At 36.8% G+C, this 20,890-nt stretch overlaps 1 protein-coding gene across 1 annotated transcript in view; it reads right to left on the minus strand.

Moving 5' to 3' along the window:
• Nucleotides 1–878: 878 nt before the first annotated feature.
• The window catches only part of ARIH1 (ariadne RBR E3 ubiquitin protein ligase 1), a 139,133-nt gene continuing 119,121 nt past the window's right edge, over nucleotides 879–20,890 (minus strand). Inside the window, exons 9-14 of the mRNA XM_080669842.1 lie at nucleotides 20,525–20,596; nucleotides 16,214–16,344; nucleotides 12,231–12,288; nucleotides 7,138–7,398; nucleotides 5,418–5,530; nucleotides 879–4,185 (exon numbers count right to left, since the gene is read on the minus strand). Of these exons, the coding sequence (XP_080525968.1) occupies nucleotides 4,101–4,185; nucleotides 5,418–5,530; nucleotides 7,138–7,398; nucleotides 12,231–12,288; nucleotides 16,214–16,344; nucleotides 20,525–20,596 (720 nt within the window). The 3' untranslated portion in view covers nucleotides 879–4,100. The remainder of the gene's footprint in view (nucleotides 4,186–5,417; nucleotides 5,531–7,137; nucleotides 7,399–12,230; nucleotides 12,289–16,213; nucleotides 16,345–20,524; nucleotides 20,597–20,890) is intronic.

Below are 20,890 nucleotides of genomic sequence, written 5' to 3' on the forward strand. Positions count from 1 at the left end.
TATATTTACACACACACACACACACACACACACACACACAGAGAGAGAGAGAGAGAGAGAGAGAGAGAGAGAGAGAGAGAGAGAGAGAGAGAGAGACTCTCTTTGATGTGGTTTAATAGCACATCACTAGAACCAAGACCAAGAACCTCCTTTCCTGGTACTGACTGCTAGTAGTTAGGTCATTCTGAGACCAGATTAAGAAAATGATGCAAAGAGGTAATACAATATTGATCGAATCCCAGATAGAAGAAATTGTGAAATCTTGAACAAGGTACTTCTTAGTGAACCTTATTTTCTTCTTTTGTAAAAGAGCAATTCCTACCCCAGTTGCTTTACATAAATTAAAGTGCTTCGAAGATAAAATGATAAATAAACTCTCTTATTAAAGATCCAAATAAGACCAAATTAAATTGTCCTAAAATCTGGACTTGGCTAGAATATCAATGACAAAGATCTCCAACCCGGGACCTTCTTTAAGACAACTCTCTCTCCATCCCTGTGGAGATATCAGCTTTGAAGAGTGAGCTCAATGGAATAATGAGTTTTGAGATTGAGAATGACTTTTAAAATATTTTATCTTTAAAAAACTGACAAAGATATACTAAGCATCTACTATGTATCACTGTTACAACACAAACAGCAATCTAAGTTCAATGTTCACGACACAGAATTTGGAAAGCTTTCAGAAAATGCTCTGAAGGCTTCATTAACCAAGTTAATTGTTAGGGATGGTCTCATTCACAGTTCCTTGCAAAGAAACTAAACCAAATCTTAACGTTATATTAAGTAGGAACAGTGAATAAGGCACATAATACAGGTGTTAGACCACCAGTATATCCTTTTTTAACTATAAAAATAAATGTAAGTAACTAATGGAATAACAAAATAAAAGTTTTATTTTATTAGAATTAGGAATGTTCTTTCCCTCTGGGCAACCTGAACAGTCCAGTTACAATGAAAATCTAGGAACAGTTATTTCTACAGCACACGATGCCTATGCACAAAATTACAGGGTTAGGAGCATTTAATCAATGTAGCGATCTGATTGTCTCACCAACCCGCCCCTCCCATTTTCCAAGTGCTCTATAACCAGGATTTGCCACTAAAAGGCTTGGTTACATAGAGTTCTTTTCTCTCTGGTACTAAATTTCAGTTTCTATGGCTGAATCACATTTCACACTGCAGATTCAACCATTTCAAATCAAGTCAGTCAGTCTTGGATCTGTTATATGTGTTTATGTATACACGTGTATTTAATATATATTTTTAAACACATAAAACACATACAATCTGGGTTGCAGCAAATTACACAGAATTTAGTTTGATGATATTATACGCTACTCAGTTTTACCACTGTGGTTTGTGTCCTGAGCTTTGGAACAAAATTTTGTTGTAAATCATTTCAAGTACATCTACTGCTCAATAAATTGTTCAAATGAAGCATGCACTTTTCAAGAGACAATGTAACTGCCCTCAATAAGACAGCGAGACCCTGGTGCTTACCATGAATAGAACCCTCTTGATAGAAAGACTCAGATAAGAGAAATGGGGAAGCTGTCATACAATATGGCTTGCCTATATCCCAGCTGGGGTAAAAGAAGCTACTAACAATAAAAGCAATTAACTCAGGAAATACTGTCAAATATGGAGATAGTTGTTAAAAGACTGGAAGTAGAAAAGGCCAGTTCACCTTGATCCATAACTGCAATACCCTCAGATCATATGCCAACATTAAAACTAGAAAGCATCTGTAAAAAGCACTGTTCCTCCACGGGTAGGAACTGATATTACGAAGTGCACACACAGTTTGTAGGTACTTGCAAGGGGAAGCATGTAATGACACTCAAACCTAGATACTGTAGTTACCTGGTTAAGATTAAAAAAAAACACCACAACACCACATATACACAAAACATTTTGATTAAGGAAGCCACATATATCTAGATAGCAACTCTGGCTGCTTTTCAGTTACCAGGGAAAGGAACTTATTCAAGCTTGCTTTAAAAATCTTTTTTCCTTAGTTTGATAAATGCCTATTAAGATTGATGCAGTCATTTAAAATAAAATTAAATGGGTGATGGGGGAGAAAAGGACATTGAAGAAACAGACACTGAGTTCAGAATTGCACCTGAGGTGGCAAGGGAGAGAGGATTAAAGGTACAAGTAAAGTTGATTCTAAAGCAACAAGTGGTTTAAGGAAGCAGCATAATGTACTCAGCAAACATTCACTAATTTTTGATGGGATAAGAACAGTTGCAAATACATCTCATGTAACAACCTTTTCTAAAAGGAAAAGTGGGTTGATTCTGCAAAGCCTAACTTAGGCAAAAGGCCAGAGGAAAGTGAACCTACTTCCCAATGGAGTAATAAGATGTACAATGCAAGAGCAGACAAAGTTGCCTCATAAATGGTAAACACTCCCTAGGCACAAGACATTTAAAGGAAGACAAAGAGGTCCTCAATCCAAACTGGTTCACTCTGCTCTCCTGTATAAAACTGACAGATTTAGCTAGGGATGCTGACCTGTTGAAAATACCACAGCCAGAAAGGCCTAAACAGGTATGTAATTAATAAAACCACCACCATCCTTTACTTTTAACATAGCTCTTAGTAGAAATTTCATAAAAATGGACATCACAGCTAAAATGCATTATTAATTTTCCTATCTGTTGGCAACAGAAAAGAAGCAGTGATTTCTGTTTAAATGCACTAGATGGGAATATCATGTTCTAGGGGTGTTTGCCTTCAAACTGAACCCACAGCAACACACACAAGCAATTTTAGTATCTGCCATTTTAAATTCACAATCTGAAACTAAGTGAATGGCTATTTATTTATATTTATAGCAAAAACATTCTATTTGACATCCTATTGTAAAGAAAAGGTGAGAGAAGAGCCATAACTAAAATCTTAAAAGGCTCAAAAGCAGCAATTAAAGGGGGAAAAAAAATGAAATGTTTCCTTTGGATGAATAGGGAGCCTAGGAAGCCTTCACTGGTGTGCATAACATGGGCACACGAAAGCTTAAGTAAATGTATGAGGCCACGAAGGGGAATGAGGCTAGGGAATGGGTCTTCTTTGAACTGTAGCAACTAAGCTCCCTGTTGCAGCCCTTATCAAGCCACAGCATTGTCAGAACTTGACCTCCTTGGCCCTGATCAAGCACTTGGAATTCAAGGCATGAGGCCCATGGCCAGCAACAGACATATCAAAATCAGAAAGGGCAAAGTAATCTCAGGAAAGGAAAAAATCGAAGAGCTCTTATGCCTTCCAGAGGTGCCAAACCAACAGGTATTTTATCCCAACATCCAACCCTGGAAAGATAAGAAAACTGAGGGAAAAAAAAAAAAAAAAGAAATAAAAAAAAGCACAGCAAATAGACATTATCTTGAAGATTTTTAAAGAATAAATATTTTTTTTTGTAATTAAACATTATGCAAACACGTGCCACGCTTGCTTTGTCCATGCATATGCGCTATATACAAATTTGAAAAATACTGTGTTGTTCTCTTGTTTTAAAAGTCATATACAAAGTTTTTTTTTTGTTTTGTTTTTTGTTGTTTAATTCCTCTTGTTGCCTATCCCCTTCCCACCCCAAGAATTTTCTTTACAAGGAACTAATCATCATTCACTCATTACTTTGGGGTATGAGAGGAAGAGCATCAGTCTCTGAGTGTGGGTGTATTTGTATGTGTAGGGGATGAAAGGGAAGAGGTTCTTTACCAAAGTACAACAAAAAGACCGGGCTGGGCATGAAAAGCAGTGTCAAATTTTAACTGTAATACACTCAGGAAAAAAAGAAAGAAAAAGGAGTCAGCTTTTGAGAATGATGCTACACGTTAAAGTTCGAGGGCTTTCAGTGTGGTTGTCACAATTTTGTTGGCGGCCTAGAATACTGTTGTACAATGGTTTATCTACCTTTTTTTATTACAATATAATTTACTTAAATTTTCCGTTAACAAAACAGAATTCTGGTACTACAGACCAGCAGTGTCAGAATGGGCTTAGTGCCTCCTAGTTTGTGTTGGTTTTGTTTGTTTAAATTGCATGAACACTCTAGATGGTAAAGTTTTCAGAGTTCATTTTATGCAGGGCCATTCTCAGTCCTCAATGTACTCCCACAGATCTTTTTCATAGCCTTCATGCACATGCTGTAACAAAACCCTTCGTCGACTCTCACAGTATCTATAATCAAAGGAAAAGAAAATGTTGTCAGCCTCCAGTAATTAAATAACAACAAAAAAAGCATTTACTTATTCTTTAGGCCACCCCTACATATTATCAAGACTTGGAACTAAGCACCTGTTTTTAGTAGCACATTTTCAGGTCTAAATGTAAAGACATAATAAACTATTTCTAATAATAATTAAAAAAAAATGTTTAAAAACCATGATTCCCAGTTTGGGGAATTAATTTTAAAGCAATAATATGTTAAAAATTCCTAAGGACATCAGAAATCATCTGATTCAATCCTGTCATTCTACCTAGAAGTAAGTTTCAGGAAAAAGTAATTTCAAGGGTTATTTTTTCAGACCTATAAAATCTTTGTTAACTGTGAAATTGCCATAAGCACAATGTAGTAGGCTAAAAATTACTTAGGACTAAATCTCCAAATTCCCAAAGGTTTCTACTACTATTAAAGATACTGCTAGCCCCAGCTGGTTTGGCTCAGTGGATAGAGCATCGAGGGTCCCAGGTTCAATTCCGGTCAAGGGCACATGCCTGGGTTACAGACTCGATCCCCAGTGTGGGGTGTGCAGCAGGCTGATCAGTGATTCTCTCTCATCAATGATGTTTCTATCTCTCTCTCCCTCTCCCTTCCTCTCTGAAATCAATAATTAAAAAAAAAGATACTGCTATTTGCCAGGAAACAACTTTGGTGTTTTTTTTTTTTTTTTTTTGGGGGGGGAACCTCCATGTAGAGAAAGCAAACATTTTATATTTTTAGCTTAAGAGTAGCATATCATTAAATACCATCTACCCCTGGGACAAAGTAAATCTCTCCTTAGGGGGAAAAAATCTAATAAAAACTCTAAAGAAAGCCTGGGTAGTTCACTTGTCAAGAGCCATGATCCTCAGGATCCCCAGGATATGACCAGCATCCTAATCCCACCACTCATCCTAATGGCCACTTGACCTTTTTAAACTTTTCCTTGCAGGGCAGCAAATAAATAAAGTTGAAAGGAAGAAGCCAAATTTGCTGGCAGGATACATGGCTGATTTCCTCTGCTACATTTAACTAGCACTATCTGCAGTTTGTTGCCCAAAGGACAGACGTAATCTATGAGAAACATAACAGCAGCTCAGTTACACTGGAAACTAAACCCTAGTTTCACTATCACCTAACTTCACCATTAAGGCATACCAGACTAGTAATGGCACAATCTTTTGCTCAAAAACTATTAAAAAAATCTCACCTGTACTTATCTTGTACTTTCTGCTTTATATCCTGTAGAGAATCTTGGGAAATATCTCGTTCAAGGTAGCCTGAAAGCACCTCTGTGGCATTCTCTAGATCTGCTTGGTTATTCTGCAAGAGGAGGAAATATATATAGTAAATTTTGGTTTCAAAAGAAAGCTGAAAATCAGAAACACCAATCAGAAAGGATATATGCACCCCTATGTTCACAGCACCACAATTTACAATAGCTAAGAATTGAAAACAGCCTAAGTGCCCGTCAACAGATGAGTGGATTAAAAAACTGTGGTATATCTACACAATGGAATACTACACTGCTGTAAAAAAGAAAGAACTCTTTCCATTCGCAACAGCATGGATGGACCTGGAGAGCATTATGCTAAGCGAAACAAGCCAGTTGGAGAAAGATAAATGTCACATGACCTCACTCATTTGTGGAATATAATGAACAACATTAACTGATGAACAAAACTTGAACCAGAGACATAGAAACATGGAACAGACTGTCCAACCTAAGATGGAAGGCAGGGGGCTGTGGGGGTAAGAGATCAACCAAAGGACTTGTATGCATGCATATAAGCATAACCAATGGACACAGACACTACAGGGGTGAGGGTATGTGCTTGGGGAGAGAGGTCAATGGGGGAAAAGGGGGATATATGTAATACTTTAAACAATAAAGAATTAAAGGAAAATAAATAAATAAAAGCTGAAAGATAAACCATCTTAGCTGCTTCCTTGCCTATTGACTGCTTTCAACACAGATTCCCTAATTTTCACAGGTGATTTTAACTGCACCTGCAAAGCTCTTTATTGCTTTTACCTCTAACAACTTGTTCTATCTTTTCAAAGACAATTTGTTAAATGTTAAAAGACCTAAAGATTTACCCATAACCTCTGAAAGAATATCAAGGACGATTTGAAATTACTTTAAAAAATCTCTAGGAATCTTCTAGTTCTGAGAACTGCTATTTGCTAAAACTAAAAGGGGAACTTGAGGAATAAAGAGAAACCCATTCTCGCTTATGTCTGGCTGCACCTACTTCTTATAAGAGAATGCTGTATGGAAGATTAAAATATTATCTCTTACTACTATGGCTAGTTCTATACATTTACTCATCTAGATTCCCATCTGCTAGTCAGTGTTACTGTCCAGTCATCTAACAACACCAATGTTTCTTGCATCCATTTTAAATGAACATATCTTCTTGAAAATCTTTTACTGTTTAAAGCCTCCTTAAGTCATTACATAACCACCATATTAACTTCTAATACCACATATTAGTTTTGCCTGAAAAAAGGCTATTATTGAGAACTATGACATACCAGGTGCTATATAAGTAATCTACATGGGTTTTCTCACTTAAACCTTATATATAACATCTTAGAAAAGTATTAACTTCATTTTAAAACAAATATAGAAGAGGTTAAGTAATCTGCTCCAAATCAACAGAGCTAATAAATAATGAAGTCAAGATTCAAGTTCAGGGCTGACTCAAGTCTGCACAATTAATAGCTAGGTGGCTAACACACATTAATTTGCATGTAGTTTAGGACAAGAAATTTAAATTTTTTGTGCTTTCCCAATAAATACATTTTTAGTCTACACTTTTTGAGCAGATAGGAACCTTTAAAACTTTCTATATCTTTATCTATGAAAGACCAAATAGTCCTATGACACAAGGTGGGCCCTTTTCCCACTCAGTAACTATTCTTACCTCAAAAATAATGGACTGGTTATTCTTTTTGAGGTAGAAAGCGAAGACATAAGTGTACATGAGTGTGGCACGACACTGGCAGAGGACATCGACTGCCTTCTTCAGGAACTGCACCTCAATCCAGGACATGTTGTGCTGTTGCATCTCTTCCATTTTCTGCTTCACCTGAGCATACAGTTTGTGCTCAAAGCGTAGACTCTGCATGTGGTTCATATAGCGATTACAATAGAACAGGTACCTCTGCAGGGCTGCCCTAGATCGCTGGCGCATAAGAAAAATTAAGGTTACATAATTATGACAAATGTATTATATATAAACAAAAGCTGAAAATCACATTTACTGATCAAAGTATAGGATTTTGGCTAAAACCAGGAAAATAGGCATTTACTGCTAGCTTTGTTATTTAATACTGCTTTGAATGTCTCATAGCTGTACTTTCTAATATGGCAGCCACTAGAAACATGTGACTATTTAAATTAAAAATTCAGTTCTTTTTTAAAAAATATATATTTTATTGATTTCAGAGAGGAAGGGAGAGGGAGAGAGAGATAGAAACATCAACGATGTGAGAGAATCATTGATTGGCTGCCTCTTGCACGCCCCCTACTGGGGATTGAGCCTGCAACCCAGGCATGTGCCTTTCCTTGGCCGGAATCGAACCTGGGACCTTTCAGTCCGCAGGCTGACACTCTATCCATTGAGCCAAACCAGCTAGGGCAAAAGAAATTCAGTTCTTTAGTACTCAATAGCCACACATGGTCAGTGGATACTGAATTGGACAGTGGTAATAAAGCACATTTTCATCATTATAGAAAATTCTATGGAATATCACTGTTTTACAGTGTGCGATAAAATATAAAATAAGCAAGAAGTATCAAATTTTGAAGTAGAAAACAGGCATCCCCTGGCCAGGTTGCTCAATTGGCAAGTGTCATCCCTATCCGCAAAAGTTGCGGGTTCCATCCCTGGTTAGAATCAACCAATGAATGCATAAATAAGTGGAACAACAAATTGATGTTTCTCTCTTTCTCCCTTCCCCTCTCTTTCTAATATCAATTTTTTTAAAAAATTAGAAAACAGAGAAGCAACCAGACACCTTATAGCTCCCCATATACTGTAAAACAGCTAAGAGTTTTATGTCCTTTCCACACCACCTTCCTCCCCAAACTGAGACTGAATTCAAGTATCTGGAATTAACCATCACTTTCAGGAAATACAGGGATAGAAGAACCTATTAAATGACACCAGAGAGATGCAATCAGCAAAATAAAAAATACGGAAAATTCTATAAGGCAAAATATCGTAGTTTCACCTACAAATAATGGCAAGGAGAGAGAGAGGAAAAAAAAAAAAAAAAGAAAGGGAGGATTTAAAGATTAGAGGAGACTCAAGAGATAGCAATCAAATCCATTTTGTGGACCTGTGTGGATTCTGATTTGAAGCAACTATTAAAAAAATTATGAAATAAATGGGACATTTGAACACTGGAGGGTTGACGATATTAACAAAGTATTGCTTTCAAACTATATATAGTATAATTTAAACATAATATGCTATAATATATAATAAATATATATACAAACAATTGGTATTGCAGTTACAGTAAAAAAATTTTAAATCAGATGAAGTACTACCAAAGAAACAATATCTGGTCTAGATTTGCTTTATATTATTTATCACACTGCAAAAATAATTTATATAGGTCTCTTCCATTACACTGTACTTCTCCAGAAGAGCCAGAATTTTTAAAAGTAATCTTAGCATGGCTCAGTGGTTGAGCCTTGACCTATGAACCAGGAGGTCATAGTTTGATTCCCTGTCAGGGCACATGCCTGGGTTGCAGGCTCGATTCCCCCGACCCCAGGGCGGGGGAGGAGGGGAGCATATAGGAGGCAGCCGATCAATGATTCTCTCTTATCATTGATGTTTCTATCTCTCTCTCCTTCTCCTTTCTTCTTTAAAATCAATAAAAATATATTTTAAAATAAAATAATAAAAAGTAATCTTATTATGTATACCTAATATGTAGAAAATGATTATAATAACTGCTTATTAAATGCTACCACTATGAAAGGGTTTCTTACCAGATACATATTACTTTTCTTTTACCATCACCTTCTCTCTCTTCCTCTCCTCATGCCTTAAAGCTAATTAACAGCATAGACACTACTAACATGATCTAGTATCATACAACATTGAAACATCTCAAAAAAAAATCTATACAAGCCATGTTACTTCAAGAGTCATGTAGGTATCAAAACCAATGCTTACACACTGGAAAATTATGCCAATTACATCCAATCATTATTAAAAATATTGTTATTATGTATCTTAATATAAAAATTACAGCAACTATATGTAAAAATATATACATGAAAAATAATTTGCCTGGCATTTTACCTACCCCCGTGGTCGGCAAACTGCGGCTCGCGAGCCACATGCGGCTCTTTGGCCCCTTGAGTGTGGCTCTTCCACAAAATACCACGGCCTGGGCGAGTCTATTTTGAAGAAGTGGCGTTAGAAGAAGTTTAAGTTTAAAAAATTTGGCTCTCAAAAGAAATTTCAATTGTTGTACTGTTGATATTTGGCTCTGTTGACTAATGAGTTTGCCGACCACTGACCTACCCCAAAGCACTAATATTTTCAAGCCTGTCAAATTCCAAAGATGAAACAGAAAACCTAAATTGCAATATTAAAATGTATAGGACTTGATTTAATATGACCAACAATTCTTAAACAGCTTATTAAAATAGGTCTAAAATTTAACATGAAAGAAAATCCATACCATCACTGCAAATAAAACCAACTTAAAAAAAAAATACATATTTTTGTTGCTTTCAGAGAGGAAGAGAGAGGGAGATAGAAACATCAATGATGAGAGAGAATCATTGATCGGCTGCCTCCTGCACATCCTACAATGGGGACTGAGCCCGCAACCTGGGTATGTGACCTGACAAGAAATTGAACCATAACCTCCTGGTTCATAGGTCGATGTTCAACCACTGAGCCATGATGACCAGGCAATAAAACCAACTTGTAAATCAAACAACAGAATCTAGATTGAGAAAACCAATCAGCGACATGAAAGTACTTTGGAAAACAAACAAACAAGAAAATCTGAATGCTTAGACCAGGGGTAAGACACATTCAGCTGCTATTTTTGTAAATAAAGTTAAATCTGTGTTCCTAGGATACTTTAAGTTTTTATCACACACACAAAAAAATCCTATTTTCTCTATAGTCTTCCTGTACTATTCTATTACAGAATTTGAGGATAATAATTGCCTTAAGTTATGAGCTCTTTGTTCTTAATTTTTGATTTATTGATTCACAATACACTTATTCAAATGTAATAAACTATTCAAAACCAGCCACATACAGCAATCCATCAACAGTAAAAATTTCCCCCCCTATTTTTAGAGAGAAGAAGGGAGAGAGAAAAACATCAATGTGAGGGGGAAATATTGATCAGCTTCCTACATGCCCCCTACTTGGGGATTGAGCCAGCAACCCAGGCATGTGCCGTGACTGGGAATCAAACTGGCAACCTTTTGGTACACTGGACAATGCCCAATCAACTGAGCCACACTGTCTAGGGCTATCAATGGTAATTTAATTTTAGAAAACAACATCTTTCAAATTAATTTTAACTTGAGTTTCACTTGTTTTGGAGATCTCTTGGTTTAGTTGTATAAAAGCATAAGGGTTTACAGATTTTTTTTTTTTTTAAGTATATTTTATTGATTTTTTACAGAGAGGGATAGAGAGCCAAAAACATCCATAAGAGAGAAACATCCATCAGCTGCCTCCTGCACACTTCCTACCGGGGATGTGCCCTCAACCAAGGTACATGCCCTTGACCGGAATCGAACCTGGGACCCTAGAGTCCGCAGGCCAACGCTCTATCCACTGAGCCAAACTGGCCAGGGCTACAGATGGTTTTATGTTTAAACATATTTAAGTAAAATTACAATGAATATAAACTAAATCAATATTGGAATTTGCAGGTATTTTCCCCTTTAAAAGGACCACAAATATTGTGAAAGTCTATGAACCACTACTTATCATTTATAAATACAAAATAGAATTTTCCAGTCTCAAAAAACAAACAAAAAAGACATAGAAGTTTCACTTCTAACAATAGGACAGATTAGGTTACACACACACACACACACACACACACACACACACACACACACACTCTTTCTCTGCTGTATTTATGGTATTTTTCATTGTAAATAAATTTTAAAAGAATGTTTAAAAAGTAAAACAAGAGCCTGGCCTGTGTGGCTAAGTGGCTGAGCTTTGACTTATGAACCAGGAGGTCAGGGTTCCAGGTCAGGGCACAAGCCCAAGTTTTGGGCCTGATCCCCAATAGGGGGCATGCAAGAGGCAGCCAATCAATGATTCTCTCTCATCATTGATGTTTCTAACTCTCCCCCTCCCTTCCTCTCTGAAATCAATAAAAAAAATACTTTTAAAAAAGTGAAATAAGAAGCAACAGGTCATATTCTGGATTATATCTTTGCAAGGAAAACCATTTGGAAATATTTTTGGGACAACTGGGGAATTCCAATATGGGATGGATGGCATGTAAGGAATGCCAGGAGTCTACAATTATGATAGAATCACAGGCTGAAAGGAACTCAAAATGTTGGATCTAAATCTACACCCAAATTGTTTGAATCCCTTCTATAATAGTGGTTGTGTCCCCCCTCCTGTGATAGGTAATTCCCCATCTCCTGAGGCAGTCCATTCCAAAAGAGCTTCTTAATGAACGAGGTTAAAAAAAAAAAAAAAAAAAAAAAAAAAAGTAAGTGAAACTGCATATAAATAGCAGCAGACTATTGAACAATTACTGTTCTCTAGTCTCCTTGTTGGGGAGGGAAAATCTTGACACCATGACTACTAAAATCTAGAATGTCTAGATTAAAAGAAAGCAGACATACCTATAAATAGAAATGCTCCTGATATGCATTTTGGATAAGTTTCCCTTTCTAACGTACATAGATAAAAACTCCTGCTAATTTATTCCTTAATAAACATACAATGCACATCCTATTCAACTGTTACCCCAAAATAAGTGTACTTACTTCCTGTGCGTCTCTTGCTGCCTTTGCATCATCCTCATTATAGCGGTTACAGTTGTACCTTAAAGTAAAAAGATTCCATAAATAAAAAAGGGAACAGAATTGTAGCCTGTATTTAGAGATTATTTAGAACCAATATTCTACTTTATACAGATACAGATAAACTGAGGTGCTAAAATACCCAGGGTTCTATCATTATAATGATAGTTACTATACTGAAAGGTGCTCAGTGTTAAATCTAATCCACACCTAGTGCTTGAATTCTCTCTGTAATAGAATATCAGTCCTCTGTCTAGTAATAGGGAATTTCCTACTTTCTGAGGTAGTCCATTCCAAATCAGCTCACCTATAATCATTAGAAAATGCTGTCATTCTAGAACTTTCATTTACTGACTAAAATTTGAACTTCTAACTCAATTTCTGAAGAAAGGGATCATCTCATCTCCTAGGCGGACTATTATTTAGGCAAAATATTTCCAATTTTTCCAGAGTTAATACTCACCTTCTTCTCTTCTCTTTTATAGACTAATAGTTGATGGACTATAACAGTAATAGACAGTAATAGATGCTATTGCTATTTGCTGTATATGCTATTACAATTTATAAGCGTCACTGAAAACTGAATGACACATAAAGTGAGGAGCTGGGGGAAAGAGAAGTCAGTGGAGATGAATAAGACAGGCACTTCCCTTGTCCTGCTTACTCTCTAACTCTTCTTTTATGGGAGCCTATTTATTAAAGCAGCTGGTATTTATTGAGTGCTTGCAATATACAATACACTTAACTAAGAACTTTAAATGTACTCTCACATTTAATTCTCTCAACCATCTTATAACATGTGTATTATTATTATCCTCACTGAGTAGATGAACTAGGTTTTGAGAAGATAGGTAAAAAACTAAAGTTGCAAAAATACAGTTTCAGAGCTGGGAATTAAACTCATGCATTGTATGCCAACTGAGGCGCATGCTCTTAACAAGTGAGTACATTGTTCACATGTTGTTGTCATGTCTCTAGAAACTTTTAACAGTGATCTTTGTAAAACTAAAAAAAAATCTTGTTAAACTGGATCATTATTCCAGCTTGTCAAGTTCTTCAGGATTTTGATGACCTATATATTTAATATCTCTCTTTGATGTTACCCCAAATGAAAGATTAGTTTAAGAATGTCATCAATGAAACTGATCAGAAAAGCAGTATACAGTTTATGTAGAGGAAAAAACCACAAAACAAAACAGATAAGGACAAAGCCTTTCAGCAAACCAATAAAGCATTCCATTAGGCTTAGAAAGACACAAATCCATTATCTATACTCCAAGATATCATTCAATTAATCCCAAATATCCCTCCCTCTCTATATTCACAGCCCAGGCCACAAACTTATCAGTTTATAATGAAATATTTTACTGAGATCTGTAAAACATTCCCTAATCCATCATCGTAATAATACCATTGGATTCTGAGATTTAACAGAAGAGAAAAATTAAAGTTATGTGGCTCATATGTAGTTTGTGGAATCACAAAATCTGGAAACTTGAATTACATATGTTGTCTGCTTCCAGTCTTTGGTATCTCTCTATTTTCCAAAATTACTCAAACCAACAATGTCTCACTGAGCTCATCTTCAAGTTTTTAAAATAACCCAGACCACAATTTACCTAGGTCAGGAGATTTATTAATTTCCCCCCAGCTTGGGTTATAATCTTCTCTTACTAATAATTACTCAATTTAGTCCAAAGATCACCCCTCCTTGCCCTCTACTGGTCAAATACTAACACCTCTTCTTCTTAGAATCTGATAATCCTTAAAATTTTTCCTTTTTATTTTTATTTTTTAAGATATTTATAAGCCTCAATTCATTCTGGGTTCTACTCTGCCAACATTACTAAGGATTTTAAAGCAGAAAAGCAAATAGGAATCATCTATACTTCTAACTTAGAAAACTGATAGTGCTCTTGGAATACTATTTTGAAGTTTCTGAGGCATTTTCAGATTCAAACAAGAAAGCAGAGCATGTATCATTTGTAATCCTAGCCATGGCAAAAGGCATTGTCTTAAGTTCATATCTTTGTCATCGGGACTTGAACTTACAATTTATTCCCCACCCATCCATCCTCTACAAAGCAGCCACAATCAAGAGACAATGTATGTAAGAACATAACAGAGAGCCTTCTCATCTAAATAACAGATCTGATCATGTCACGCCCTTAAAATCCTTCTGATATTGTCCAAACTACATTTCTGACACCCTGATCCACGCCATTGTTTATTCTTTGGTATCTATTTGTTTTGTACCCTTTTTAGTTTTCAATACAGCTCATTTAAAATTTAAGTTGTGATCAGAGATTACCTTACACACAAAAATACATCTTTTTAATAACTCTTCTTCCACATTCCCTCTCCCCTTCATTAGGCTTTTAAAAATATACTAGACTGAATTTATTAGTTTCTGAACATTCTAATGCTAGTTTGCCTTCTTAAAATCCAGAGTATCTGTCTGGTGAAAACCCAAACACCCTTTCATCATGGCTCTGACAGTAGCAAAATCACTTACTTCCAATTAATTTTTACCTGGCTTGGAATTAATTTCAGACAAGTAATCCCTCCTCATACTATTCCTCTAGTTAATGAAACTAATGAAAGTTCCAATAAAACGAACAGAGAAGAAGTGCCATTGTCTGAAGTTCATATCTTTGTCATCTGGACTTGAACCTACAATTTATTCCCCTCCCATCCACCCTCTATAAAGCAGCCCCAATCATGAGACAATGTAAGTAAGAACATAACAGAGAGCTTTCTCATTTAAATAACAGACCCGATCATGTCACGCCTCTAAAATCCTTCTGATAGTGTCCAAACTACTTTAGGTCCCAGTCTATGTTCTCTTTTCCTATTCCCCACAACTTATGAGGGGCCACAAACTCAAAGGCCAATAGGGAATAGGCAGATAATGCAAATCAGTGAAACAGGTCATTTGAATATTATGACACTCAAATATTTTCACTTTTACCAAAAGATGTACTAACTCCTATTTTTCTCAAAATTGAAGGCATTCTCAGTCTAACTTGCATTTCTCCAAATGAGTAAGAAATATGCACGGGCCCTAGCTGGCTTGGCTCAGTGGATAGAGCGGTGGCCTGTGGACTGAAAGGTCCCAGGTTCGATTCCAGTCAAGGGCACATGCCCGGGTTGTGGGCTCGATCCCCAGTAGTGGGCGTGTAGGAGGCAGCTGATCAATGATTCTCATCATTGATGTTTCCATTTTTCTTTCCCTCTCCCCTCCTCTCTCCAAATCAATAAAAATATATTTTAAAAAATTAATATGCATGGAGCAAAGGTATATATTTCTACTGAAATGTGATTAGTGCCATCATGATAAATGCAAATGCCATTAAGCTTCAGTTTTGGGGAAACATAACTGAAAAGGAAAGGCTAGCCATCAATTCCAGGTGATTGCTGCCAAACAGAAATGCAGGCCTGTGCCTATGTTTCAAAAAGAACCTAAAAACCTGAAATGCATTGGGTAAAATTTTCCAAATTTGGGACAAACTTTTTGACAGGGTAAGTAAAACACACCTGCATGCTGGGTTTTGCCATCAGTCTCTTAGTTTTCTTCAACTGTTGTCTAGAGAGAGATATATCAGACAATGCAACTCTTCTCTGAATAAATCATGCATGTTCACATCATTCTACCTTTGTTCATGCTGCTCCTTTTGCCCTGAATGTTTTCCTAACACTTTTTCAACCAAATGAACTTAGTCCTCCTTAAAATTCATCTCAATTATTACCTCATCTGTGAAATATGCCTAATTAATCCTTCTCTCTGGATATCTTGAACTACTTCTAACACTAAACACACACTGTATTCATTTAGCTAGCTCCCAAGTTAGATGGTGATTTCCATGAGGTAGATACCTTATTCATAATACGCAGCATTTATCACATACTTATGTGAACATATCCTTCCCTTTATTTCCCCAACCTACCAGGCAGATCCATGTGGTTCCCAAGGGCCAAGACACACCCAGCAAAACTCTGCTTTACAGTTCTGGTTACGACAGACCATGTGATTACAACCGCCATCCTTCTCAATTGTGACATGGCATTTGGGACATTCCTATGAAGAGAAACTATAAAGTTGGTGTCAATGCTACACTAGGTTGTATTACTACCACTGAGAAGAAGCCCGTTCTAGATTTGGTTTATTTTTGATATCACATTTACTGTGATTAATACATGTAAAGCACTTAGAACAGCATGGAATAATTAATAAGCACTACTGAAAATGAGCCATTATCATTATTACTGGCTGTTAAGATGCACAAGAATTTAAGGATTTTAGTGGGGTTGGCGGACAAAATATTTTTAAAGTACTTTTAGCCATAGACAGTAATAATAGTTTTATGGAAAATAAAAGTTTGTTCATGTAAATATAGTTCTCTCTCTAGTGTCATCTAAAAATAATTATTGAGTACTTCTTGTATATCACATTGTTCTCAGTGTTTTATATGCATTAATTTATAATCCTTATAGTAGTGCTATTCTTATTTCCATTTTTCAGATGAATAAACTAAGGGAGAGAAAACAAAGAAACTAGTCCAAGGTCACAAAGGTAGCAAATGATAGAGTAAGGATTCACACTCAAGCAATCTGGCCTCAATAGGCAAGTGGAACAGGTAAATTCTTTTTGTGGCTACTGAGGTTCCCAACTTCCTTCTGCCAAATATTCTTGCTTTAAATTCTTCTCATTGTGGTCCATTTATAACTGTGCTACACAGGTCATGAATTTTCCCCCTCGAGTCTGTATCATTTTCTTTTTTGCTAGTGAGCCGAAGTTATTAACCTGCAGGCCTACTATTTTTGTCTTTTAAAAAAATCTAGAAAAATCAAACACCCATTATTTAAAAGAAAAGCCTATCTAATAAAAGAGCAATATGCAAATTGACCATCACTCCAACACACAAGATGGCCACCCCCATGTGGACACAAGATGGCTGCCACAAGAAGGCCGGCAGGGAAGGGCAGTAAGGGGTGACTGGGCCGGGAGAGGAGGACAGTTGGGGGCAACCAGGCCTGCAGGGGAGGGCAGTTGGGGGGGGACCAGGCCTGCAGGGGAGGGCAGTTGGGGGGGGGGGGGACCAGGCCTGCAGGGGAGGGCAGTTAGGGGCAATCAGGCTGGCAGGGGAGGCAGTTAAGGGCAATTAGGCTGTCAGGGGAGTGGTTAGGGGGTGATCAGGTTGGCAGGTAGAAGTGGTTAGGGGCAATCAGGCTGGCAGGCAGGTGAGCGGTTGGGAGCCAGCAGTCCTGGATTGTGAGAGGGATGTCTGACTGCCTCACTCGAGGGATCCCAGATTAGAGAGGGTGCAGGCTGGGCTGAGGGACACACTCCCCCTGTGCACGAATTTCGTGCACTGGGCCTCTAGTAAAGATATAAAGCTTGTGTTTTTGCTGTATTTATTTGTTTGATGTCTGTAACTACCACAAGGCAGAAGTAGTACTCATTATATTATTTGTACAATTCAGCCTTTGTGAAACAGACTACACTGCCCATAAACTAGTTATTTGAAATAAGTCAATATGGCAATTTTTAATCATACATTTTAACCAGTTAACTACCACGCATCCAAAAACGAAAACCATCCCCACACGACACGGTATTTTGAATTTAATTAAAAAAATCAATTTGTAATGAATATTATAAAAATATTACTCAAAATTTGGATGTTCCTAAATATTTTCAGCTAAAATTCTCAAGAAAAATGATTTTAAAGTTGGTCAGGGCTGCCACTTAGGGAAAACATTTTGTTTTATAGACGCGCGTGGCGTGTGGGGAAGCTCCACTGCTTGCATCTACAGACGCTTATGGTGTACAATGAGTTAAATCAAAATTTTGAAATCACACACATAAGAAATTTTACATTTTCTCAAAGAAGCAAGTTCCAGGCCTAAAATATGTTTCACTCTACTTATCTTTGTTATAATTAACCAAATAGTATGAAGTTCTCAATATGTTCGGATACCATCAACAATCTGCATATCTGTTTAAGGAGCTGATAATAAATAAAAGTTTCTGAAACTTCTCAAGAAAAAAAACCGCTTCACTTTCACCTCAAAACTACCAAGTTGAGCCCAGCCAAGTGCGGCTCAGTGGTTGAGCATCAACCTATGAACCAGGAGGTTACGGTTCCATTCCTGGTCAGGGCACATGTCTGGGTTTTGGGCTTGATACTTGGTAGGGGGCGTGCAGAAGGCAGCTGATCAATGATTCTCTCTCATCACTGATGTTTCTAACTCGCTCTCCCTCTTCATTCCTCTCGGAAATCAATAAAAATATATTAAAAAACAAACAAAAACCTACCAAGTAGGTAACTTTCTTATTACAAACTAGAGACCCGGTGCACAAAATTCGTGCACGCAGGGTGTGTGTGTGTGTGTGTGTGTGTGTTTGTGCGCGCGCGCTCCTCAGCCTGGCCTGCGCCCTCTCCCAATCCAGGAGCTCTCGGACATCCTTAGCGCTGCCACAGAGACGGGAGAGGCTGAGGGGCACTCCCCCTGTGGGAGCGCACTGCCACCAGGGGGCAGCTCCTGCATTGAGTATCTGCCCCCCCAGGTGGTCAGTGTGTGTCATAGCAACCAGTCATTCTGCCATTTGGTCGATTTGCATATTAGCCTTTTATTATATAGGATTACTATTCTTCCTCAATAACCTATCTTCTAATCAGTCAAACATATTCAAACCTATATTTCCTCCTTTAAACATCTTGGGGTTTAGAGTATTTGTGATTTCTCTAGATGTAGAAAGTGGGTGAGAGTTTAAACAAACTAATGAAAATATAGCTGCCCTATTCTAAACACTAGTTTTACAAAGAATATTTAAGGATTCTGGGGCTTTAATGAACATATCTGGTGGAGAATTCCTCAATTTTCAAAAAATGAGGCAAGCTAGGAAATTTTTTTAAATAACAAAAGTAACCACACTTCCTGACACTACAGTAAGGTTTTCAGCAATGCACTCATGAAAACCATTGTACTTATCATGATGGTTTTAGAGAGCACAAAAATATTTCAACCATACAGTCCTCAAAGATTTGGGCATTGTACCATGTGAAAGGACTTAAGTTTCACTGCTAATACTTTCTGAGAGACAGAAATAAATATGCATTTTTAATTTTTTGGGGTAGAGCAGGGTGCTATTGTTATAAAATCATGTGTTAGCCTTCATCATTTAAGCATTCCTTACTCTTATTGTCCTGTGATTGGGAGATGAAACTGTGCAAAGCTATAACTAACACAGGCTGAACAACTCAGTATTATTTTAAAGCAGCGGTCACCAACCTTTTGGACCTCATGGACCACCGGTTGGCAACCACTGATTTAAAGCATCATCTTCACATTTGAAAGGCAATACTAAAAATGAACAGCCCATTAATAACCTTATCCTTCATCATCTAAGTCACTTCCTATTTGGATGGGATATAAGATTGAATTTTTTTTCTATTCAGAGATTGGCTGGTACACAGTTGGGGTTCAAATGCTTGTTCATTACTTAGTGAGGAAACAAGGGTGTTCAAGATTACTTGCATTTGTAAGATTTTTGTCTAGAAGTGGTTCAGGGTCATAAAGAGACTGAATTTTGAAACCAGTATCCTGAGCAATGCATTTAAAAATGAAACAAAACACATACTACATATGAAAATCAAGGGATACCCATATTACACCTAGATTTGTATTTCTTAAGAGTCAGGTCTCGTAATAAGTCATATTTTATAAGTTTAACATGTTAAAAAATGTTATAGAATAAAAAGTTATTCAGTTACTGTGACTGAATGCTGTTCTAAAAGAAATAATCCCTTAAATTAAACCCTGGGGATTTTTAAAGGCAGAAATGCAAAGTAGCCTAATAAAATCAAGCTAGGTGGAATAAACTCTACAATACATTTGTATACTAAAATGAAGCCAAGAACAATATGAAAAAGCAATATAGCAAATGTCAGGGTAAAAAAATTATCAGCCTTTTCTTCTATAAGAAACTAATGCTTTTCCATGAAAAGAAAAATTTTAAAGTAGAGTCCTGTGCATATTACACTATAGTATTCAATAAAATAAACTCAAAAGTAAAATAAAGAAAAAATTAATAGGCAATCATTCTGGATAAAACTAAACAAAACAAAAAAACTGTAATTGAGAAAAAGGTAAAACAAGGCCCTTAACCAGGTAAACTTACTGTTTTTTGCTAATGCTGATGTACCTGTCCTTATCAGTTCATTACCACAAGTTTACTGAAGGAAAATACCAACCTTTGTGTTGGCTGCAATCCAATTAGAGGTTTCACTGTCATCATCACACTTTTTAATCCACTTCTTTAACCACTGTTTGGGAAAAAAAACACAGAACAACAACTGTTAGGTTACAACAAAAGACTTAATAGTAAATTACTTCAACACAAATTCAGTCAAACTTAAAAAGCATATAAAAATTGAACCAAAGGAGGACTTTCTCTGGCTGAATAGAATGGAGAACTTAGAGCTTGATTAGAATTTCAGCTCCAAGGTGTGCCATTCCCCTTAGCCAAATACAAAGCCTACTGAGGAAGGTGCCTTAACTATCATTATCCTGATAATATCAGGAGTTGACTTATTCCTAAGGAATGCTCTGAATACTTG

This window comes from Plecotus auritus (genome assembly GCF_963455305.1).
Source record: "Plecotus auritus genome assembly, chromosome: 1".
NCBI classification, from domain to species: domain Eukaryota; kingdom Metazoa; phylum Chordata; class Mammalia; order Chiroptera; family Vespertilionidae; genus Plecotus; species Plecotus auritus.